The sequence below is a fragment of the Panthera pardus genome, unplaced genomic scaffold (assembly GCF_024362965.1).
Source record: "Panthera pardus isolate Hobbes unplaced genomic scaffold, ASM2436296v1 HiC_scaffold_17, whole genome shotgun sequence".
Classification (NCBI taxonomy): Eukaryota; Metazoa; Chordata; class Mammalia; order Carnivora; family Felidae; genus Panthera; species Panthera pardus.
The window spans coordinates 150,354,796-150,380,445 of NW_026526732.1; the positions used below are offsets into that span (position 1 = coordinate 150,354,796).

Sequence of the window (25,650 nt, forward strand, 5' to 3'; positions counted from 1 at the left end):
TCAGGAGATCCCAAAGGCTAGACTGCTGTCTGGGTTTTGTGCTTCTTCCATCCAGACCAGTGGTCCTATCCACCTCAGGATGGTCACGTGGATGCAGTTTCAGTGGCCCATAAAGCTAAACCACAGTGTGGATTCTCTGATTCTTCTTCCTCAGAATCTCCCAAAACACACGTGACCCGCCACCGGATCTCTGACCATGAGGTGACCCTGAGGTGCTGGGCCCTGGGCTTCTACCCTGCGGAGATCACCCTGACCTGGCAGCGTGATGGGGAGGACCACACCCAGGACACAGAGCTTGTGGAGACCAGGCCTGCAGGAGATGGAACCTTCCAGAAGTGGGCGGCTGTGGTGGTGCCTTCTGGAGAGGAGCAGAGATACACGTGCCATGTGCAGCACGAGGGGCTGCCCGAGCCCATCACCTTGAGATGGGGTAAGGAGGGTTTGGGGTAGAGCCCCGTGGCAGAGAAAGCAGGGCCCTTCTGGAGAACTTCACAAAGTCAAGACTGAAGCCAGAGGTCTGAGCCCCTCACCTTCCTTCCTTTTCCAGAGCCATCCTCTCAGCCCTCCATCCCCATCCTGGGCATCATGGCTGGTGTGGCTATCCTTGTGGTCACTGTGGTGGTTGGAGCTGTGATCTGGAGGAAGAAGTTCTCAGGTAGGAACAGAGTGGGGAGATCTGAGTTCTCTTGTCCCGCTGGGGGGTTTCCTAGGTAGCACATTGTCCTGCCTGGTTCCTGGGAGGTTCCATCCACACACATGGACCTGCCCACTCTGGAGCCGTTACTAACAATCACTCTGTAGCAAAGCACTTGTGAAAATGAAGAACAGATTTTCACTTGGTAATTCTGGTGACGGGGACCTGATTCCCAGCAGTGACAGGACAGAGAGGAAGGTCCCTGCTCAGGACAGACCTCCAGAAAGTCAGGCGGTCCTGTGCTCCCCCACACCTCTTTTTTCATGTTTCCTGAGCCTGTCCTGGGTCTTCAGTCAGAATTCTGGAAACTTCATTGTGGACCAGGACTAAGAGGTTGCTCTAGGATCCCATGGCCCAGCTGTCCTAGGTTTGTAACATGATATTTTCTTCCCACAGCAGAAAAAGGACCGAGCTACTCTCATGCTGCACGTAAGTATGGAGGGGGTGATCCTTGAAACCCTGGGATAGTGTAGACAGGACCCCAATGGGGAGCTCACTCCCCCCACCCCCCCATAGCTGCTCCTTTAGTCTCAACTCCTGTGGCTCTGATCACATCCTGTTTGTTCTACCCCAGGCAATGACAGTACCCAGGGCTCTGATTCGTCTCTAATGGCTCCTAAAGGTAAGACTCCGGAGGGCCTGAAGTGGGGAGGGGTGGGGGAACTAGGGACATGTTGACATGTGGGGGGCTGTTGAGAATGTGGCACTTATGTGACTGATCTAAATCTGTTCATGATTAATTTTTTCACAGTGTGAGACCTGCTGCCCCTCAGGGACTGAGCAATACAGGATCTGTTCACACTTGGTGCCATCGAGATCCCCTGACTTTTTGCGGATGGTGTCAGAATGTGTCTGCGTTCCTATTAGCATATTGTGAGGACACAGGAGACTGGCCCCCCCTGCCCACCATGACCCCTCCCCGTACTGATTCGTGTTCCCTTTCTGACCTGCTTTCCTGTTCCAGCCGAGGAGGGGTGGACCATCTCCATCCCCGTCTTTTTTTCATGTTGGACTGAGTACTTTCCTATTGAAAATGAGAATCCAGATATGAATTTGTGTTTTGTAATTCTTGGTATGTGGGCATGATGAGGTAATAAAAGAGAGGATTTGTATGGTTGGAACAGAAAATAAATGAAAGCACTGAGAACCTTCCAGAACCCGCATGTTTCCTGTGCCGTGTCTGTTGCAGGTGCGGACAGGAGAGGGCTGGAGGAGCCGAGCGGGGACGGGGCCTGGGTCCAGTCGGTGCTCAGTGCGTAATTAGTGTGACGTGCTCACTCCTCAGCTGGGTCATGTCTCTGCTCCTTGTCCTTGTCCCTTCTGTGGAACCTTGTCTCACCAGGACCATGACTACAGGGACATGGACATCATCTGTCACCAGGACCTTGTGAAGCAAGAGCTTCCTGTGACTGGGTCAGCCCAGGCTCCATCCTGGGTCATGACCTCAGCCCCATCTTTTGGGTGTATTTTCTTCTTTGTTTCTGTGGAGCATCAGGCCTGTTCTTGCTCTTGTGTCTGAGTTCCTGTCTCATTCTTCCCGGGTGATCCCAGTGGTTACAGCACCAGGAGTCCTTTGGGCTGTCGTTCCCACAGGCCTAGGTGGCCCCTGTACACAGGAGTCTCTGTGGTTTGCAGAGATGAATTATCAGATTCATCCATCTCCTCCCTCTAGAGCTGTCTTCTGGATTATTCTTTACATCCTGAGGTAGACAGAGAGGAATCTGAGAGTTTCTCATCCTCTTTCATCTTCAGTTAGTTTCTACCTTCTCTGCCTCTCTGCCCCCTCTCCCTGCCCTTAGTTCTAGTGATGCTGGTGCTGGCTCCCATCCAAATTCATGGAGTTTTAAAGCACAGTCTCACATAGATTTCTATTTGGTTGGAGAAAAGGCCCCATAGAGCCTAAGTACAATGATTCTGAAGACAGGACTGTAACTCTGTGCTGTGCTGTGCTGTGCTGTGCTGTGCAGGGGAAACGCTGTGGGAGGGGGGAGCTGAGCAGAAAAAGGGAGGGAGGAGCAGCCCTGGGGGAAAAGTAGAGGCGGCACTGATGGTGAGGTGGGGGCACTTTTTGTGGGAGCTGCCACGGACTGGCTGTGCTGAGGCTCATCCAGAAGACAGAGATCCTCTCCGCTGACCAATCGTTCCACTGATAATGTCATGTGCCACATGCAGGACCCGCTATTTTTTCATCTAAGACACCTCAGTAACTAAGAAGAGGCAAACGTGCTGGTCTTGTGGAGAATATGTCCTAGGGGTGAGGGGCAGACTCTACTTGACCCTGAAACAATGTGTGGATTGAGGACAATGACCCCATTGTGCAGTCAGAAATCCAAGTATAACTTTTGACTCCCCTGAAACCTAAGTACTACTATTGATAGGAAGTCTTCTTGAAAACACGAACAGTTGTGTAACGTATAGTTTGCGTGTTACATGCAGTATGTACTGTATTCTTACAATAAATTAAGCTGGAGAAAATAGTAAGAAAACATAAGAAAAAGTGCAGCAAGTCCACGTAAGTGTAAAAGTAAGTGTTAAAAAGTCCACATATCGGAGGACATGAGCAGTTCAAGCTGGTGTAATTCAGAGCCAACTGTATACTGTATTAATGTGGTAAAAAAGGGAAGGGTTTACATTGGAGGTTAGCAAAAAGGTGAAAAATCTATAGATTAAAAACTATAGAAAGCTTACAAAGAAATTGAAGAAGACACAAAAATGTAAAAATATTCCATGCTCCTGGATTCAAAGAACAAATATTGTTAAAATGTTGATACTACCCAAAGCAATCTACATATTCAATGCAATCCCTATCAAAATAACACCAGCATTCTTCACAGAGCTAAAACCTACAATCGTAACATTTATATGGAATCAGAAAAGACCCCAAATAGCCAAAGTAATCTTGAAAAAGAAAACCAAAACTGGAGGTATCACAATCCCGGACTTCAAGATGTATTTCAAAACTGTAATCATCAAGACAGTATGGTAATGGCACAAAAACAGACACTCAGATCAATGGAACAGAATAGAGAACCCAGAAATGGACCCAAAAACATCAGTCAACTAATCTTTGACAAAGCAGGAAAGAATATCCAATGGAATAAAGACAGTCTCTTCAGCAAATGGTGCTGAGAAAACGGGGCAGCGACATGCAGAAAAATGAACTAGGACCATTTTCTTACACCATACACAAAGATAATCTCAAAATGGATGAAAGACCTAAATGTAAGACAGGAAACCATCAAAATCCTAGAGGAAAAAACAAGCAAAAACCCCTTTGACCTCAGCCACAGAAACTTCTTATGTCTCTGGAAGAAAGGGAAACAAAAGCAAAAATGAACTATTGGGACCTCATCAAAATAAAAAGCTTCTGCACAGTGAAGGAAACAATCAGAAAAACTAAAAGGCAACCAACAGAATGGGAGAAGATATTTGCAAATGACATATCAGATAAAGTGTTAGTATCCAAAATCTATAAAGAACTTATCAAACTCAACACCCAAAAGCAAATAATCCAGTGAAGAAATGAGCAAAAGACATGAATAAACACTTCTCCAAAGAAGACATCCAGATGGCCAACCGACACATGAAAAAATGCTCAACATCACTCATCATCAGGGAAATACAAATCAAAACCACAATGAAATACCACCTCACACCTGTCAGAAACATTAACAACTCAGGCAACAGATGTTGGCAAGGATGCAGAGAAAGAGGATCTCTTTTGCACTGCTGGTGGGAATGCAAACTGGTGCAGCCGCTCTGGAAAACAGTATGGAGGTTCCTCAAAAACTAAAAATGGAACTACCCTATGACCCAGCAATTGCACTACTAGGTATTTTTATCCAAGGGATACAGGTGTGCTGTTTCAAAGGGGCACATGCACCCCAATGTTTATAGCAGCACCATCAACAATAGCCAAGGTATGGAAAGAGCCCAAATGTCCATCGATGGATGAACGGATAAAGAAGATGTGGTATATATATGTGTGTGTGTGTGTGTGTATATATATATATATATATATATATATATATATATACACACACAATGGAGTATTACTCAGCAACCAAAAAGAATGAAATCTTGCCATCTGCAACTATGTGGAGGGAACTGGAGGGTATTATGCTAAGCGAAATTAGTCAGAGAAAGACAAATATCATGATTTAACTGATATGAGGAATTTAAGGTAGAAAACAGGTGAACATAAAGGAAAGGAAGCAAAAAATAATATAAAAACAGGGAGGGGGACAAAACATAAGAGTCTCTTAAATGTAGAGAACAGAGGGTTGCTAGATGGTTTGTGAAGGGGGGATGGGCTAAATGGGTAAAGGACATTAAGGAATCTACTTCTGAAATCACTGTTGTACTATATGCTACCTAACCTGGATGTAAATAAAAATTAATTAATTAATTAAAAATAAACTATACACACACACACACACATACACACACACACAAATTGGAGGCTGGTTGGTGCTTTGAGGAAGGTGACCCAGAGAGTTACCTGTGCTGGGATGGGGAAGGTGGCCAATTTACTATCAGAGTAAATCCTCACTGGGTAAAGCCTATCAGAGGGAGCCTCACTGGGAAGGTGACCTCAGGAGAGATGTGCAGGACACAAGGAATTGTTGAAGAGCATGTCTCAGGGAGTTCTTTCCACGCAGGGGAACCTCCAGGCACATGCACTAGGGCAGGAGTGTGTCCCATGTTCAAGGAAGAGTGAGAGGCCTCTGTGGCTGGAGCAGAGAGCATGTGAAATGTGGTCAGATGTTTATGCCTGAGGATTAGAAGGGTTTGGTTTTCTGAGTGAGATGTGAGTCACCAGATGGTTTAGAACAGATGATCCACTGGGTACTACTTCTCTTTAGCAGCATCTGTTTGCTGCTGTGCAGAATTGAGAGGTGAAGGGCAAGTGACCAGTAGGGCAACTGTGGGAAGCTAGTGCAGTGTTCCAGGAGGGGGATGACAGTTTTACATCTGAGGTATGAGGAGGGAAAATAATAGCTAGTGACTGCATTCTACTTAGTGTGTGTGTGTGTGTGTGTGTGTGTGTGTGTGTGTGTATTCTGGATACACTTAAAGATGGACTTTGCAGCATTTCCTAATGTATTAATTCTAGGTTGGGAGAAGGAGGAATCAAGGATGCCATCCAATACTTCAGACTGCAGGTAGAAATGAGGAGTGCCTTATATGGAAACAGGGAGGACTCTGGAAGTAGGACATTTAGGGAAGCTGCATCATAGGCACCCAGTTTAGGAATGTCAAATCTGAGATTATTAGAAATGCACTTGAAGTTAGAAGCTGGATACAGAGTACAGGGTGGGAGAAATATCTAGGTTGGAGAGATACATGGAGGAGGTGACACCACATAAATGATGTTTAAAGCCTTCAGCATAGATGAGAGCACCAAGGGGGCGATGACCATAGAAGAGAAAGGAACAGGACCAAATCCTGGACTCCTCAGTGCTAAGCAAGCTGATCAGAGCACACCCAGAGCATACTGCACAGTTATGGTTCTGCGTCATGTAGATCAGGAGGCCCAGACTTTAGTGTGCATAGGAATTTCCTGGTCTTAGAAACATCTAGACAGTCTGGACTAAAGCACGAGATTCTGGGTTTATAACAAGGTTGTTGCTGCTATTGCTGGTCTTCAGATCATACATTGAGCAGCAAGCACATAAAGCAGGATTCTCACATGCCTGTGCATCAGCCTTCCCTGTGGGGCTTATTAAGTAAGTGATTCCTGAGCCCAAGCCCAACACTCTAAGATGGCAGGTCTGGGGAGAGGCCTGAGTATTTTGTAACAAACCCACAAGTAATCCTGGGCTTCCAACAGATAGGTAAACAGTAAAGTCATTGATGAGAGCCTTCATTGTGGGAAGGGGTCTTACATCCACATTTAAATGTTGTTGTTTTTTCTAGGAAGAAAAACACAAGATCTGCTGGGAGATACATATTTTCTCTCCCAAGGGGCACAGCCAGGTGGCAGATTGAGGAAGTGGTTCAACATAAAACCTCTGAGATACTGAGTGTATATCTTAAATGTACCACACAAAAGGAAATGTAACACCATGCAGCTCTTAGTTAATATTATGGTTGTAATCATCTTGCAGTATAGAAATGTATCAATCAAGGGTTTTACCCTTGAGCTTACACAATGGTGTATGTCAATTATACCTCAGTGAAGCTGGAAAAACATGTCTGAAATCATGCTCTCTGAAGCTATTCCCTACATAGATTTCTGACTTTTCATTATATATATATATGTATAGTTACAGAGACTTAGGGATGGGAGAGAGAGAATATGGGGCCTTTTTCTATTTCAAGGAAAGTCACAAAACAGGCAGGAACAGAATCCACAATGGACCCTAGGTGGAGACCCACATACAACGAGGGCCCTGCCACTGGGTATAGATACAACTGTTCACACAACGGAGTCCCCTGACGTAGGACACTGGACCCTGAGGCTACGACTGCAATTGCTGCTGCCCCGTGCAACTGCATGACACCACTATCACTCAAACACCTGTGTCAAATGCATGGAGTGCTGTCTCAGCTTATCTGTCATGTCCTGAGTCAGAGTCTGAATGTCCAATGCAAGACTGTTTGGTAAAGTGGGTTCTCTTCACTGTGGATGGAGCTGGTCTCTCCCCTCCATCGAGACTTTTAAATTGTGGAAATCTTCTATGTGGGAAGACAGGTACAAGTTCTGAGCATGGAAATTGGGGGTCAGGAATGGGAAAGAATGACAAATTTCAACATTTGGAGCAGTGATCTGAGACTAGAACTTGATCTGGTACATTGTAGGTATCGGGTTGGATTGGACGATTGAAATATTTCAATGTTTTCCCTTGATAGTTGTTATGGGGTCCAGCTTTTGTCTACTTCTGTTCTGCTCGCAAATAAGCAGAGTACCATTGTTGGGTGATGAAGTGATTATTCAAAATGTCTTCTCCAGCCTTTGTCTCTTCCTAGGATTAAGTAACCCAAATCTGTAACACTTCAGATGATCCTTACGTATACACTGATACTTTATATTTCATTGTACATGTCCATATTTCTGGGAAGAGCATTCAATATGTTACCAGGTTTTATGTGACACCCCCCACAAAAGTCTAAAATCTCATTCCAGCTTAGACACTGTGCTCCTCTACCTCTGGTCCACGAACAGCTAATCAAACTGTTTTTAGCAGATCCAATGACTTGATATACAGGCTCATTTTTGTCTTGGTGATTACCAGTCTGAGTCAGGATAAGGTTTCACTTTCAATTTCTGTCTCTATCTGTTTGTGGGCTGATGCACATTCACAGACGAGCGCTGGCTCACAGAAGACACAGATCACCATTGGTTTAGGTGAACCTGTATTCTACCACCTACTCTGGTGCTGGATAAATAGCAGAAATGAAACAATTGTGAATGGGGATCCTTTTCCATTAACACAGTAGACTAAGTTTTAAGGCTGCCTCTTCCTGTAAAAACAACTAAAAATGTAAAATGCATATATAAAGCACCCAAAAGAAGAATCAACAGAATAATCATTTAGGCCAAAATATAAATATTGGCAATAAGCCAGGGATGATAGTTGTTCCGAACCTTAGGGTATATTTCAAATCTAGAAAATCTTAGCTTACCTTCTCAAGTTCACGAACTTAATAGACAGGAAATAATGCCTGGAGCTTATTCATGTGAGGAGCATTAGAAACATCCCCTCCCTGAAAATATGGGAACCTAAGATTCATAGATTCACATCCTCAGAAAAAGGATCAAATCAAATCGGCTTTATCTTCAAGTACAAGAGTATTCTAAGGAGATTTGTTCTGATCTAACACAAAGTGAGCAAAGAGCTATTTCAAAGAATTTGCAATTATAGACTAATCTTTCTATGATTTGTAAGCCAAATTTGCTTTCTTACCTTGGGCCAAAATACCTTCTAGTCATCAGTTTAGTTAATAATTGTCCTGGATTGATAATGACTCAAAATTTAGTAAAAGAAACAAATTTTTCTAGAGGAATCTACATTTAACTTATGTGTCAAAAAATTTACACAAAGAATTGCACAAAGAAAAAGAGCAACTATGGGGCACCTGGGTGGCTCAGTCGGTTAAGCATCCGACTTCAGCTCAGGTCACGATCTCACGGTCCGTGAGTTCGAGCCCCGCGTTGGGCTCTGGGCTGATGGCTCAGAGCCTGGATCCTGCTTCTGGTTCTGTGTCTCCCTCTCTCTCTGCCCCTCCCCCGTTCATGCTCTGTCTCTCTCTGTCTCAAAAATAAATAAACGTTAAAAAAAATTTAAAAAAAGAAAAAGAGCAACTGATAGCACAAAATGTAAAGTACAAATGGAAAAAAGACAGAGTTAACTTTAGAAAGAATAGGTAGTAAAGAGAAACTCATAAAACTTCAATATTGCAATCATAAGACATAAAATATAACATGACCAATATATGATATAAAATATATGTAATTTGAATAAATATTATATGTATGTGTGACATAAAAAAAATCACAAAATTGAAAATGTAGAGGGGTGCCTGGGTGGCTCAGTCAGTGAAGCATCCAACTTCTGCTCAATCACGAGCCTGGGGCCCACCACAAGTTTTGTGTCTCCCTCTCTCTCTGCACCTTCCCTGCTCATTCTCTCTCTCTCTCTCTCTCTCTCTCTCTCAAAAATAAACGTTAAGAGGTTTTTGGGAAGACGGAGGGGTAGGAGGACGCTGGGCTCACCGTGTCCTGCAGATCACTCAGATTCCACCTACACCTGTCTAAATAAGCCAGAAAACCGCTAGAAGACTAGCAGAACGGAGTTTCTGGAGCCAAGCACAGGCGAGAGGCCCACGGAAAAGGGTAAGAAGGGCGGCGAGGCGGTGCGCGCTCCACGGACTGGCGGGAGGGAGCCGGGGTGAAGGGGCGGCCTGCCGCCAAGCAGAGTCTGGCTTGCAAAAGCGGAGGGGCCGGACGGAGTGTGTTCTGACAGCAAGCGGGACTTAACATCTGGAAGGTTATAAGCTAACAGCTCTGCTCGGAGAGCGTGAGGGCTGGAGGACAACGGAAGGGAGAGTTGTTGAGCCCCCAACAACAGAGCGCAGCTTGGCGGGGGAACAAAGGCGCTCACCAGCGCCATCTCCCTCACCCATCTCCGAGCTGAAATCCCAAAGGGACCAGTTCCTGCCAGGGAACTTGCTTGTACCGCGTAAACACACAACGTTGTGCTTCTGCAGATCCATCCCTCTGGTGGCTGGTCTGACTCCCTCCCGGTGCCACAGGGCCCCTCCTGAAGTGGATCTCTGAAGGATAATTGAGCTGAGCCTGCCCCTCCCGTCCCTGTGCACCTTGCCGATCCTCCCCAGATAAAATGCCAGATCCCCAGCACCGCAAGCCTGGCAGTGTGCCAGTACCCAGACAGGTGCCACACCACCCCACAGTGAACCCCGTCCCTAGGAGAGGGGAAGAGAAGGTACACACCAGTCTGACTGTGGCCCCAGGGGTGGGCTGGGGTCAGACATCAGGTCTGACTGCGCCTGGCCCACCAACTCAAGTTATTCAAGACAGCACACATCAACTGATGAATGAATAGAGAAATTGTGGTTTATATACACAATGGAGTACTACGTGGCAATGAGAAAGAATGAAATATGGCCCTTTGTAGCAACGTGGATGGAACTGGAGAGTGTTATGCTAAGTGAAATAAGCCATACAGAGAAAGACAGATACCATATGGTGTCACTCTTATATGGATCCTGAGAAACTTAACAGAAACCCATGGGGAAGGGGAAGGAAAAAAAAAAAAGAGGTTAGAGTGGAAGAGAGCCAAAGCATAAGAGACTCTTAAAAACTGAGAACAAACTGAGGGTTGATGGGGGGTGGGAGGGAGGGGAGGGTGGGTGATGGGTATTGAGGAGGGCACCTTTTGGGATGAGCACTAGGTGTTGTATGGAAACCAATTTGACAATAAATTCCATATATTGAAAAAAAAAAAAAAAAAAGACAGCACAGGGGAAGTGCCCTGCAGTTCCGCACGCCTCCAGGGACTATCCAAAATGATGAAACTGAAGAATTCCCCTCAAAAGAATCTCCAGGAAATAACAACAGCTAACGAACTGATCAAAAAGGATTTAAACAATATGACAGAAAGTGAATTTAGAATAATAGTCATAAAATTAATTCCTGGGCTTGAAAACAGTATAGAGGACAGCAGAGAATCTATTGCTACAGAGATCAAGGGACTAAGGAACAGTCAGAAGGAGCTAAAAAATGCTATGAATGAGCTGCAAAATAAAATGGAGACGACCACAGCTCAGATTGAAGAGGCAGAGGAGAGAATAGGTGAACTAAAAGATAAAATTATGGAAAAAGAGGAAGCTGAGAAAAAGAGAGATAAAAAAAAATCCAGGAGTATGAGGGGAAAATTAGAGAACTAAGTGATGCACTAAAGAGAAATAACCTACGCATAATTGGTATGCCAGAGGAGGAAGAGAGAGGGAAAGGTGCTGAAGGTGTACTTGAAGAAATCATAGCTGAGAACTTCCCTGATCTGGGGAAGGAAAAAGGCATTGAAATCCAAGAGACACAGAGAACTCCCTTCAGACGTAACTTGAATCGATCTTCTGCATGACATATCATAGTGAAACTGGCAAAATACAAGGATAAAGAGAAAATTCTGAAAGCAGCTAGGGATAAACACACTCTAACTTATAAAGGGAGACCCATAAGACTCATGATGGATCTCTCTACTGAAACTTGGCAGGCCAGAAAGGAATGGCAGGATATCTTCAATGTGATGAACAGAAAAAATATGCAGCCAAGAATCCTTTATCCAGCAAGTCTGTCCTTTAGAATAGAAGAAGAGATAAAGGTCTTCCCAAACAAACAAAAACTGAAGGAATTCGTCACCACTAAGCCAGCCCTACAAGAGATCTTAAGGGGGACCCTGTGAGACAAAGTACCAGAGACATCGCTACAAGCATGAAACCTGCGGACATCACAATGACTCTAAACCCATATCTTTCTATAATAACACTGAACGTAAATGGACTAAATGTGCCAACCAAAAGACACACGGTATCAGAATGGATAAAAAAACAAGACCCATCTATTTGCTGTCTACAAGAGACTCATTTTAGACCTGAGGACACCTTCAGATTGAAAGTGAGGGGATGGAGAACTATTTATCATGCTACTGGAAGTCAAAAGAAAGCTGGAGTAGCCATACTTCTATCAGACAAACTAGACATTAAGTTAAAGGCTGTAACAAGAGATGAAGAAGGGCAATATATAATAATGACAGGGTCTATCCATCAGGAAGAGCTAACAATTATATATGTCTATGCACTGAATACGAGAGCCCCCAAATATATACAACAATTACTCACAAACATAAGCAACCTTATTGACAAGAATGTGGTAATTGCAGGGGACTTTAACACTCCACTTACAGAAACGGATAGATCATCTAGACACACGGTCAATAAAGAAACAAGGGCCCTGAATGATACATTGGATCAGATGGACTTGACAGATATATTTAGAACTCTGCATCCCAAAGCAACAGAATATACTTTCTTCTCGAGTGCACATGGAACATTTTCCAAGATAGATCACATACTGGGTCACAAAACAGCCCTTCAGAAGTATACAAGACTTGAGATCATACCATGCATACTTTCAGACCACAATGCTATGAAGCTTGAAATCAACCACAGGAAAAAGTCTGGAAAACCTCCAAAAGTGTGGAGGTTAAAGAACACCCTACTAAAGAATGAGTGGGTCAACCAGGCAATTAGAGAAGAAATTTAAAAATATATGGAAACAAACGAAAATGAAAATACAACAATCCAAACGCTTTGGGATGCAGCAAAGGCAGTCCTGAGAGGAAAATACCTTGCAATCCAGGCCTATCTCAAGAAACAAGAAAAATCCCAAATACAAATCTAACAGCACACCTAAAGGAAATAGAAGCAGAACAGCAAAGACAGCCTAAACCCAGCAGAAGAAGAGAAATAATAAAGATCAGAGCAGAAATAAACAATATAGAATCTAAAAAAATGGTAGAGCAGATCAACGAAACCAAGAGTTGGTTTTTTGAAAAAATAAACAAAATTGATAAACCTCTAGCCAGGCTTCTCAAAAAGAAAAGGGAGATGACCCAAATAGATAAAATCATGAATGAAAAGGAAATTATTACAACCAATCCCTCAGAGATACAAGCAATTATCAGGGAATACTATGAAAAATTATATGCCAACAAACTGGACAACCTGGAAGAAATGGACAAATTCCTAAACACCCACACGCTTCCAACACTCAATCAGGAGGAAATAGAAAGTTTGAACAGACCCATAACCAGCAAAGAAATTGAATCAGTTATCAAAAATATCCCAACAAATAAGAGTCCAGGACCAGATGGCTTCCCAGGGGAGTTCTACCAGACGTTTCAGGCAGAGATAATACCTATCCTTCTCAAGCTATTCCAAAAAATAGAAAGGGAAGGAAAACTTCCAGACTCTTTCTATGAAGCCAGTATGACTTTGATTCCTAAACCAGACAGAGACCCAGTAAAAAAAGAGAACCACAGGCCAATATCCCTGATGAATATGGATGCAAAAATTCTCAATAAGATACTAGCAAATCGAATTCAACAGCATATAAAAAGAATTATTCACCATGGTCAAGTGGGATTCATTCCTGGGATGCAGGGCTGGTTCAACATTCGCAAATCAATCAACGTGATACATCACATTAATAAAAGAAAATATAAGAACCATACGATCCTGTCAATCGATGCAGAAAAGGCATTTGACAAAATTCAGCAACGTTTCTTAATAAAAACCCTCCAGAAAGTCGGGATAGAAGGAACATACTTAAAGATCATAAAAGCCATTTATGAAAAGCCCACAGCTAACATCATCCTCAATGGGGAAACACTGAGAGCTTTCCCCCTGAGATCAGGAACACGACAGGGATGTCCACTCTCACCGCTGCTGTTTAACATAGTGTTGGAAGTGCTAGCATCAGCAATCAGACAACAAAAGGAAATCAAAGGCATCAAAATTGGGAAAGATGAAGTCAAGCTTTCACTTTTTGCAGATGACATGATATTATACATGGAAAATCCGATAAACTCCACCAAAAGTCTGCTAGAACTGATACATGAATTCAGCAAAGTTGCAGGATACAAAATCAATGTACAGAAATCAATTGCATTCTTATACACTAATAATGAAGGAACAGAAAGACAAAGAAAGAAACTGATCCCATTCAGAATTGCACCAAGAAGCATAAAATACCTAGGGATAAATCTAACCAAAGATGTAAAAGATCTGTATGCTGAAAACTATAGAAAGCTTATGAAGGAAATTAAAGAAGATATAAAGAAATGGAAAAACACTCCATGCTCATGGATTGGAAGCATAAATATTGTCAAAATGTCAATACTACCCAAAGCTATCTACACATTCAATGCAATCCCAATCAAAATTGCACCAGCATTCTTCTCGAAACCAGAACAAGCAATCCTAAAATTCACATGGAACCACAAAAGGCCCCGAATAGCCAAAGTAATTTCAAAGAAGACCAAAGCAGGAGGCATCACAATCCCAGACTTTAGCCTCTACTACAAAGCTGTCATCATCAAGACAGCATGGTATTGGCACAAAAATAGACACATAGACCAATGGAATAGAATAGAAACCCCAGAATTAGACCCACAAACGTATGGCCAACTCATCTTTGACAAAGCAGGAAAGAACATCCAATGGAAAAACGACAGTCTCTTTAACAAATGGTGCTGGGAGAACTGGACAGCAACATGCAGAAGGTTGAAACTAGACCACTTTCTCACACCATTCACAAAAATAAACTCAAAATGGATAAAGGACCTGAATGTGAGACAGGAAACCATCAAAACCCTAGAGGAGAAAGCAGGAAAAGACCTCTCTGACCTCAGCCGCAGCAATTTCTTACTTGACACATCCCCAAAGACAAGGGAATTAAAAGCAAAAATGAACTACTGGGTCTTCATGAAGATAAAAAGCTTCTGCACAGCAAAGGAAACAATCAACAAAACTAAAAGGCAACCAACAGAATGGGAAAAGATATTTGCAAATGACATATCGGACAAAGGGCTAGTATCCAAAATCTATAAAGAGCGCACCAAACTCCACACCCGAAAAACAAATAATCCGGTGAAGAAATGGGCAGAAAACACGAATAGACACTTCTTTAAAGAAGACATCCGGATGGCCAACAGGCACATGAAAAGATGTTCAACGTCGCTCCTCATCAGGGAAATACAAATTAAAACCACACGCAGATATCACCTCACACCAGTCAGAGTGGCCAAAATGAACAAATCAGGAGACTATAGATGCTGGAGAGGATGTGGAGAAACGGGAACCCTCTTGCACTGTTGGTGGGAATGCAAATTGGTGCAGCCACTCTGGAAAACAGTGTAGAGGTTCCTCAAAAAATTAAAAATAGACCTACCCTATGACCCAGCAATGGCACTGGTAGGAATTTACCCAAGGGATACAGGAGTACTGATGCATAGGGGCACTTGTACCCCAATGTTTATAGCAGCACTCTCAACAATAGCCAAATTATGGAAAGAGCCTAAATGTCCATCAACTGATGAATGGATAAAAAAAATTGTGGTTTATATACACTATGGAATACTACGTGGCAATGAGAAAGAATGAAATATGGCCTTTTGTAGCAACGTGGATGGAACTGGAGAGTGTTATGCTAAGTGAAATAAGCCATACAGAGAAAGACAGATACCATATGGTGTCACTCTTATATGGATCCTGAGAAACTTAACAGAAACCCATGGGGAAGGGGAAGGAAAAAAAAAAAAGAGGTTAGAGTGGAAGAGAGCCAAAGCATAAGAGACTCTTAAAAACTGAGAACAAACTGAGGGTTGATGGGGGGTGGGAGGGAGGGGAGGGTGGGTGATGGGTATTGAGGAGGGCACCTTTTGGGATGAGCACTGGGTGTTGTATGGAAACCAATTTGACAGTAAACGTCATATGTTGAAAAAATAAATAAATAAATAAATTTGATAGAGAAGGAAAAAAATGTCTATTCTGGTCTGCTGAATAGTAAAAGTAAATTTTGTTTCTTGCTTTTTCTCCTTGATTTCTATGTGTTACTTATATATTTTGGATATTAACCTCTTATCAGCTAATGGGTGGCAATTGTTTTCTGCCATTTTGTAAGTTGCCTCAACATTTTATTGGTGATTTTATTTGCTGTGTAGAAGATTTTCAGTTAATGTAGCCCCACTTGTTTACTTTAGCTTTTGTGCCCTGTGTTTTTGGTATCATATCCTCACAATCATTGATAATACCAATGACATGGACTTTTTTCCCTATTTTTTCCCTAGGAGTTTTACAGTTTCACTTCCTATATGTAAGTCTTTAATCCATTCAGGTTAATTTTTGTCAGTGATGTATGATATAAATGCAGTGTCATTCATCTGCATGCAGATATCCAGTTTTCCATCACCTTTTACTGAAGAGCCTATTCATTCCCCATTGCGTGTTGTTGGTACCCTTGACAAAGATGAGTTTACCATATATGTGGGGTTTCTGGGCTCTGTGTTGTGTTCCATTGTTCTATATGCCTGCTTTTATGCCAATACCACACTGTTTTGATTGCTGCAGCTTTGTAATGTAGTTTGAAATCAGGAAATGTGATGCCTCTAGATCTGTTGTTCTTTCTCAACATTATTTAGGCTATTCAGGGTCTTTTGTGCTTCCATATGATATTTGGAATAGTGTTTTCTATTGCTTTGAAAGCTGCCATTGCGGTTTTGTTTGGGATTGCATCGAATCTGCAGATCACTTTGACACTATGGATAATTTAACAGTATTAATTCTTCCAATCCATTAACATTGGGTATGTTTTCATTTATTTGTCTCTTCTTAAATGTTTTTCATCAGAGTCTTCTAGTTTTTTGTGTGCATGTCTTTCAATGGTTAATATATTCCTAAGTATTTTATTGTTTTTTGATGCTACTCTAAATGGTTTGCTTTTTGAATTTCTCTTTTACATATTTTGTTGTTAGAATATAGACATAACTTATTCTTATATATTGATTTCAAATCCTGCAACTTCACTGAATTTGTTATTAGTGCTAACATTTGTTGTTGCTGGTGTTGTTGGGAGACTTTAGGATCTTCTATATATAAGATTATATCATAGTCAACACATGGAAACAATCTAAAATGGAATATTAGTCAACCATGTAAAAGAAGGAAATCTTGCCATTTGCAACATGGAGGGACTCTGAGGACATCATGCTAAGTAAAATAAGTCAGACAGCAAAAGATGAATAGCCACATCATCTCACTTACATATGGAACCTAAAAACAGCAACAACAACCAACAAACAACACCCTTCAAAAAAGAAACAAAATATTGTGCTCATGATTACAGTGAACAGATCTGTCGTCGCCAGAGGTGGGAGTGAAAGGATGAGTGAAACAGGTGAAAGGGGTCGAAAGGTACAAATTTCCAGTTATAAAAGAAACTGTGGGGATGTCATGTACAGCATGGTGACTATAGTTAACAATACTGTATTGTATATTTGAATATTGCTAAGAGAGTAAATCTTGAAAGAAAAAAATATATATCATCTGCAAACAGTGACAATTTCCCTTCTTCCTTTCCAGTTTGGATGCCTTTTATTTCTTTTCCTCGCCTATGTGCTCTGGCTAGGACTTCTGGTACGATGTTGAATAGAAGTGGTGAGAATGAGCATCCTTGTCTTGTTCCTGATCTTGGAGCAAAGGCCTTTGCTTTTCACTGAGATGATGTTAGTTGTGGGCTTGGCATTATGACCTTTATTATGTTGAGGTATATTCCTTTTATATCCTAGTCATTGAGAGTTTTCATCACCCCAGGCATAAACCCCACTTGATCTTGGTATATATTCCTTTTAAAAAGCTTTTGAATTTGTATTGCTGGCATTTTGTTGAGAATTTTGGCATCTTTATTCATCTGTGGTATTGGCTGTAATTTTCTTTTCTTGTAGTCTATTTGTCTGGCTTTGCTACGGGGATCATGTTGGCTTTATTGAGTGAATTTGGAAGTATTTCTTCCTCTTTAATATTTTAGAAGATTTTGAGAAAAATGGTATTAATTCTCCTTTATGTTTAATAGAATTCACCAGTGAAGTCACCTGGGGGCTTTCCTGTGTTGGGAAATTTTTTATTCTTGGTTCAATCTCCTACTAGTAATTGGTCTATTCAGATTCTCTATTTTTTTTTTCATGATTCAGTCTTTCTGACTTTTATGTTTTAGTATGTCTAGGTGATCCAAAATATTTGTTGCCATATATTGTCTTGGTATAGTCTTATGATCATGTGTACTTTTGTGGAATCAGTTCTGTATTTTTGTTTATAATTTTACTCACTTGAATCACCTCCATTTTTTTCTTAGTGCATCTAATGGTTTGTCAATTTTATTTATCTTCTCAAAAAACCAACTCTTCATTTCACTGACCTTTTCTAATGTGATTTTAGTTAATATTTCATTTATTTCCATTCAGATATTTATTATTTTCATCCTTCTACTAACTTTGGGCTTAGTTTGTTCTTCCTTTCTTTGTTCCTTGAGGTGTATTGTTAGATTGTTTATTTGTGATATTTCTTAACATAGGCATTTATTGCTATAAACTTTCTTCTTAACTGCTGATTTTGCTACATCTCTTGGAATTTGATATGCTCTGTTTCCATTTTTGTTTATCTCATACTTTTTAATTTCCTTTTTGATTTAGGCTTTGACCCATGGTTATTCAGGTATGTGTTGTTTAATATTTGTTACTTTTCCAGTTCTGCTATTGTTACTGATTTCTAGTATCACACCATTGTGGTTGGAAAAGATACTAATAGGATTTCAATGTTCTTAAATATGTCAAGACTCCTTTCATGATCTACAATATGAGCTATCCAGAATAGTGTTCTGTGTGCCCTTGGGGAGAATGTGTATTCTGCTTCTGTTCAATATAATATTCTGTATGTGTCTGTTAGAGCTCTAGTTCAAGTATAATATTTTCTTATGATTTTATGTCTGGATGATCGTCCATTGTTGAAAGCGAGATATTGAAGCCCCACTATTTTTGCATTGCTGTCTATTTTTGCAGTCTGTTCATGATTGCTTAATATATGTAGGTTATCTGACTTGGGATACATACATATTTACAACTATTATCTCCTCATGGTGAATTGACCCTTTTTGTGATTATATAAGAACGCTTCTTTGTTTACACCTTTTGTGTGATCTTAGTTATTCCTGAACTCTTTTGCTCTCCACTTGCATGGAATACTTTATCTGTCCCTTCACTCTGAGTCTATGAGTGTCCTTAAAACTGAAGTAAGTCCCTTGTAGGCAACAGGCTTTTGTTAATCTACTCAGTCACTCTATATCTTTTCATGGGAGGATTGAGCCTTTTCACACTTAGTGTTGATAGGTAAGAACCTACTATTAATTTTTTTCTGTAGTTCCTTTGTTGCTTTCTTCCTCCCTTCTGCCTTCCATTGTGAATCGCTGATGTTTTGTAGTATGATGCTTTGGTTATTTTCCCTTTATCTCTTGTGTATCTACTATAGGTTTCTGTTCTGTGGTTACCATGACGCTTTCATACTCCATCCTTCAGTCCTCATATTCTGTCTTAAGCTGATATCAACTTAACTTCAGTTGCATAAAAAACCTCTACACATTTATTCTTTCGTCCACATTTTATGTTGTTGATGGAATAATTTACATGGTTTGCTATGGTGTACTCATTAACCAAGTATTATACCCATAGTTATTTTTAACAGTTTTGTCTTTTAACCTTTGTAGTAGAATTAAAATGATTTACCCTTCACCATACAGTACTAGAGTATTGTGACTTTGAGTATTTATTTACCTTTACCATTGAATTCATACTTTCATATGTTATCATGTCATTAGTGTCTTTTCCTTTGTGTTTGAAGAAATCCATTTAGCATTTCTTGTAAGACAGGTCTAGTGGAGATGAACATCCTTGGATTTTGTTTGGGAAATTTCACCGCTCCTTCATTTCTGAAGTACAGTTTTCCTGGGTAAAATATTCTTGTTTAGCAGTTTTTATTTGAGCACTTTCAATATATCAAACCCACTCTCATGGCCTGTAAGGTTTCTGTGTTAATATCTTCAATCTTGTGAGCTTCCTTAAAATAAGCATTTTGAATTCTTTTTAAGGTAACTCACAGATCTCCATACCTTTGGGATCAGATGCTGGAAAATGACTGTGTTCCTTTGGTGTGTCCTACTTCCCTGGTTTTTAGTGTTTTGGGGATTTCTGTTCATGCGTATGTATTGAAGGAGTAGTGATGTCTTCCAGCCTTTTCAGACTGGCATCAATGGGAAAGACTTTCATGAGAAGGTGGTGTAAGAATACTGTCTGAGTGGATGCAGCCTTTCGGTTCTGGGAAAGGGGCAATGGTTTAGTCTGTGTGCCGCTCCATCAGCTGAGATCAACATCTACAAAGACCAAGTGGGGTCCTTTGTTGGTATGGCTGTCACCTGTCTGTGATGGCAGTGGAAACTGGGACCATTGGGGTCCTCAGTAGAAGGCTGCTAGAGTCTTCCCCTCTTATTGCCTGTGGGGAGAAGTTGTAGTCAAGGGGATTCCTTCCAGTACCAGGTCTGGTGTGCTGACACTCAGAGTGCAGTGGAGCTGGGGTCTCAGTCTTGGAGGTGTACAGAACCAAGAGAGAACTGGGAGCCTGGGACCCAGGAGCTATTTCTGTGGCAATGGCTCCAGGGTCTGAAGTCTGGGCATGAGAAGATCACCCACATAACCAGATACTCTGTGGCTTACAGTAGTGACTCAAGCTCTAGGGAAGGAGCAGGACACAGCAGTGGCAAAGGCCCAGAGCTAACAGGGTATGGGAATGCCTGAGACTCAAGGGACATGGCCCAGAAGAGCATACCTCAGTGATGGGGGGGGTGGGTCAAAACCTCACCTTAGGTCCTGTAGGTGGGACACAAAGCATTAACACTATGGTCCCAGTGATGGTGGGTCAAAGCTGTGACTCAAGACCCAGTAGGCAGGACACAGAGCAGTAGCAACATAATGATGGTGGGTCAAATCCCCAATTTAGGTGCATGGAGTGGTGCACAGAGCACCTATATAGGTCAATCCTCCCATTCAGGACTCAGGGGGAGGGGTGTAGAATAGCAGCTGCATGGCCCTGGTTAATTTGTAGGTCAAATCTCCAACTCTAGAGCAAGGAGTGGAGCACAGTGCAGCTGCATCTCTAGCCCTTGTAGATAGTGAGGTTCTGTGGTATCCTAATCCCAGAAATTGGAGCAGAGCAGGGACTTGGGCTCCTGGGGACAGGTCTCACCACAGCGAGAGCTCCAGTGCTGGGAAGGAGATGAAGTGGCAGGGACTCCGGGCAGCTCTATCAGCTGGGTTTAGCAATTGGTCAAAATGTGGGGGTCCTTGGTAGTAAAGGGTGCAGATGTACAGGTGAGCAGGCTGGCTGGAGTCCTCATGTTCTCTTCTCCCTGCAGGTGAAATCTTCCAGGGAGCATTTTTCTTAGTACTGAGCTGCTCCAGACTGAAGTATGGGGTGACACAGGAAAAATGTTCCCCGTGCATTTCTATGCATCAGTCCTTGATTTTTGTGCTCCACAGGGTTCTTCTATTTCCTTGCGATAGTCCAGAGCTTTCCCAAAGCCATTGTCATCAACTTGTGGTTATTTATTTATTTTTGCATTGATGCTTTTATAGAAACAAGGATGGGGATGCCCATGTGGCTCAGTTGGTTAAGCACCTGACTCAGCCCAGGTCATGATCTCCGCAATTCGTGAGTTTGGGCGCCAAGTCAGGCTCTGTGCTGACAGATTCTGTGCTTCAGAATCTGTGTCTCCCTCTGTTTCTGTTCCTCCCTCACTCATGGTCTATCTCTCTCTCTCTCAAAAATAAAATTAAAAAAATTATAGAAGCAAGGGTATACCCTACTTATTTGTTTGTTTACTGTCATATTTTTACATTAATTTTTTGTTTTTGTTGTTTTTCTGGAGAGTCAAGCATTGGGAGCTCCAAGTCTCCATCTCTCAACTTCAGCTTAAACATCTGTATGACCATTGCCTTAACGTCTTTGTCTAGTAGGTTTGCCATCTGTTCTTTCGCAAAGATTGATTTTTTTTTTCTTTCAATGGGTCATACTTTCCTGGTTCTTTGTATGCCTTGTTATTTTGGTTTTTCTGAAAACTGGACATTTGATCTTATGTGATAACTATGGAAATCAGACTCTCCCTTTCCCCAGAGTATGCAGAGTTTTTTGGTTGGTGTTTTTTGCTTTTGTGTTTTGGTCATTCTGTTGTGTAGAGTGTCTCTGTGCCAGGAATTAACATAAGGTGTAAACTTAAGAAAGTCCCAGATCAGGGAGGGGCCAAGAAAGCAGGGCAGCATGGAAGTTCTTGTCTTCTTTCATCCCTAAAATGCAGCTAAATAAGCATCAAATCAATTTGTACAACTAGAAAATTGATCTGAGGATTAACACAACAATCTGCATAACTTGAAACACAGAACTCTGTAGGTACATGGCACAGAGAGATGAACTGGGGGAAAGAGAAGCCACAGAGTATAGGGAATGGTATTTGTGGAGAGAGGACAGGGAAAGGGGGGAGAGTACAGCTAAGGCACTCCTCCCAAAAGTAGCTGGAGATAAAGAGAAAGAGTGGAAGCACCCACAATTGCCTGAACAAGAAATGGAGAAAGGAGAAAGGAGAGGGTTTCAATATCATTAGGACTCTATAAATAGGACAGAACAGCATCGGAAATTCCATAGTCCAATACCTGAAAGTTCTCTGGTGGGCAGGATGAATCCTCAGGAGGTGGCAGTGAGATCCAAGGGGTACAAGGGCCACACAGGGAGAAGCGGTTCCCTAATACCCTGCTAGGAGGGCATTTGGTAGAGACTGTAGAACCTACAGACAAAGATCCCAGCAGAGCCCAGAGAACACAATTGCTGGTAACGGAACAAAAACTCCAAGGGGCGGTGAAACCTGACATGGGTTGTGTGTTGTGATCTACCATAATCCCTGAAATGCTGCTGCTGTGACATCACATGAAATTATTCTGGAGCAAGCCATCATCTAGTCACAACCTCTGAGCCCCTATAGCAGCATGATCACAAGAACATTCCTAAGGGGCAAACCGACATCTGGCCATTGCTCCACAAGACCCTCCCCCAGTGGGTCAGAGCAGTTCCAAGCTGCAGGGCCCTCAGAAGTGAGGGGTTTGGAAACACAGCCTCATCTGAAATAAAATTAGGGAAGGAGGTGCCACCTGGCATCCTGATGGTTTGGACACAGACAGTGTAGAAACAGGGAGTGGAAAGAAGCCAGAGACAATGGAAGGATGCTTGATTCCCAGTGTGGTAGAGCACAGAGTTCTGATGCTAGAGACTGGGAAGCTGGGAAACTAAGGCAAAAGAGCATGATATAAGAATTAGAGTACTCAGTGACTCATTAAAAAGGAATAATATCCCAATCATAGGAGGCCCAGAAGATGAAAAAAAAGAAAGAAGGGTAGAAGGTTTATGGGAGCAAATCATAGTGGAAAACTTTTCTAACCTGGGGAAAGACACAGACATCAAAATCCAAAAAGTACAGAGGGTTCCCATTAGATTTAACAAAAAACTGACTATCAACTAGGCATATCATAGTGAAATTCACAAAATACACAGACAAGGAAAGAATTATGAAAGCAGCAAGGGAGAAAAGTCCAGTTCAGGTTCACAGCAGACCTATCCACAGAAACTTGGAAGGCAAGAAAGGAATGGCAGGATATACTCAATGTGCTGAATGGGGAAAATATGCAGCCAAGAATTCTTTATCCAGCAAGGCTGTCATTCAACATAAAAGGAAAAATAAACAGTTTCCCAGACAAACAAAACTAAATGAGTTTGTGACCACTAAACCAGCCCTGCGAGAAATTCTAGGGGGACTCTCTGCGAGGAGAAAAGACAAAACAAACAAACAAAAAGACCAAAAACAACAAAGACTAGAAAGGATCAGAGAACATGACTACTCTAAATGTCAATGGACTAAACACTCCAATCAAAAGACATAAGGGAACAGAATGGATAAGAAACAAGATCCATCTATATACTGCCTACAAGAGACCCATTTTAGACCTAAAGACACCTTCCAATTGAAAGTAGAGATAGAGAACTATCTATCATGCTGATGGTCGCCAAAAGAAAGCCAGAATAGCCATACTTATATCAGACAATCTAGATTTTAAAATAAAGACTGTAATAAGAGATGAAGAAGGGCATCATATCATAATTAAGGGGTCTATCCACCAAGAATATCTAATGGTTGTAAACATTTATACCACAACATGAAGCATCCAAATATATAAATCAATTAATCACAAACATACAGAAACTCACTGATAATAATACCATCATATTAGGGGACTTTGACACCCCACTTACAACAACTGATAGATCATCAAGGTAGAAAATCAACAAGGTAACAATGGCTTTGAATGACACGCTGGACCAGATGGACTTAATGGATATATTCAGAACATTTCATCTTAAAGCAGCAGAATACACATTCTTCTCAAGTGCACATGGAACATTCTCCAGAATAGATCACATACTGGGTCACAAATCAGCCCTGAACAAGTTCAAAAGGATCGAGAAATTATCTTGCATATTTTCAGACCACAATGCTATGAAACTCAAAATCAAGCACAAGATAAAATTTGGAAAGACAATGAACACTTGGGGATTAAAGAACATCCTTCTAAGGAATGAATGGGTTAACCAAGAAATTAAAGAGGAAATTAAAAAGTACATGGAGGGAATGAAAATGATAACACCACAGCCCAAAACCTCTGGGATGCAGCAAAGGTGGTCATAAGAGGGAAGTATATAGCAATACAGGCCTTCCTTAAGGAAGAAAGGTCTCAGATATACAACCTAACCTTACACATTAAAGAGCTGGAAAAAGAACAGTAAATAAACCAAAAACCAGCAGAAGAAGGGAAATAATAAAGATTAGAGCACAAATCAATGCTATCAAAATAATAATAAAAAAAAAACAGTAGAACAGACCAGGAGATGGTTTGTTGAAAGAATTAACAAAATTGATAAATTCCTAGCCAGAATGAACAAAAAGAAAAAGGAAAGGACCCAAATAAATAAAATCAAGAATGAAAGAGAAGAGATCACAACCAACGTTGCAGAAATGCAAACAATAATAAGAGAATATTATGAGCAATTATATGCCAATAAGTTGGGCAATCTGGAAGAAATGGACAAATTCCTAGAAACATATAATCTACCAAAACTTAAACAGGAAGAAATAGAAAATTTGAACAGACCCATAAACAGTAAAGAAAATGAATTTGTAATCAAAACTTCCTAAAAATGAGAGTCCAGTGCTGGATGGCTTTCCAGGGGAAATTCTACAAAACATTTAAGGAAGAGTTAGTTCCTATTCTTTTGAATCTATTCCAAAAAAAAAATAGAAATGAAAGGAAAACTTCCAAATACATTTATAAGGCCAGCATTACCTTGACCCCAAAACCATTCAAAGACCCCACTAAAAAGGAGAACTATAGACCAATTTCCCTAATGAACATAGATGCAAAAATTCTCAAAAATAAACTAGCCAATCAGATCCAACAATGCATTAAAAGAATTATTCACCATGATCAAGTGGGATTTCTACCTGGGATGCAGGGCTGGTTCAATATCCACAAATCAATCAATGTGATACATCACATTAACAAAGAAAGGACAAGAACCACATGATCCTCTTAATAGACACAGAGGAAGCATTTGACAAAATACAGCATTCTTTCATGATAAAACACCCCTTGAAAGTAGGAACAGAAGGATCATACCCAAAGATCATAAAAGCCATATATGAAAGACCCACCTCTAATATCATCTTCAATGGG

The 25,650-nt window shown here is 41.4% G+C and overlaps 2 protein-coding genes and 1 pseudogene across 4 annotated transcripts in view; all 3 read left to right on the plus strand.

Annotated features, from left to right (window-relative positions):
• The window catches only part of LOC128777755 (class I histocompatibility antigen, Gogo-B*0103 alpha chain-like), a 345,882-nt gene extending 344,031 nt beyond the window's left edge, over window positions 1-1,851 (plus strand). Inside the window, exon 8 of the mRNA XM_053905281.1 lies at window positions 1,446-1,851. Within this exon, the coding sequence (XP_053761256.1) occupies window positions 1,446-1,450 (5 nt within the window). The 3' untranslated portion in view covers window positions 1,451-1,851. The remainder of the gene's footprint in view (window positions 1-1,445) is intronic.
• The window catches only part of LOC109261985 (DLA class I histocompatibility antigen, A9/A9 alpha chain-like), a 288,568-nt pseudogene extending 286,717 nt beyond the window's left edge, over window positions 1-1,851 (plus strand).
• LOC109249533 (class I histocompatibility antigen, Gogo-B*0101 alpha chain-like) overlaps window positions 1-25,650 on the plus strand; it is a 283,631-nt gene that overhangs the window by 1,623 nt on the left and 256,358 nt on the right. For all 3 annotated transcript variants that reach the window (XM_053905277.1, XM_053905276.1, XM_053905278.1), the window contains exons 4-5: window positions 155-430; window positions 548-655. In XM_053905277.1, coding sequence (XP_053761252.1) covers window positions 155-430; window positions 548-655 — 384 coding nt within the window. The remainder of the gene's footprint in view (window positions 1-154; window positions 431-547; window positions 656-25,650) is intronic.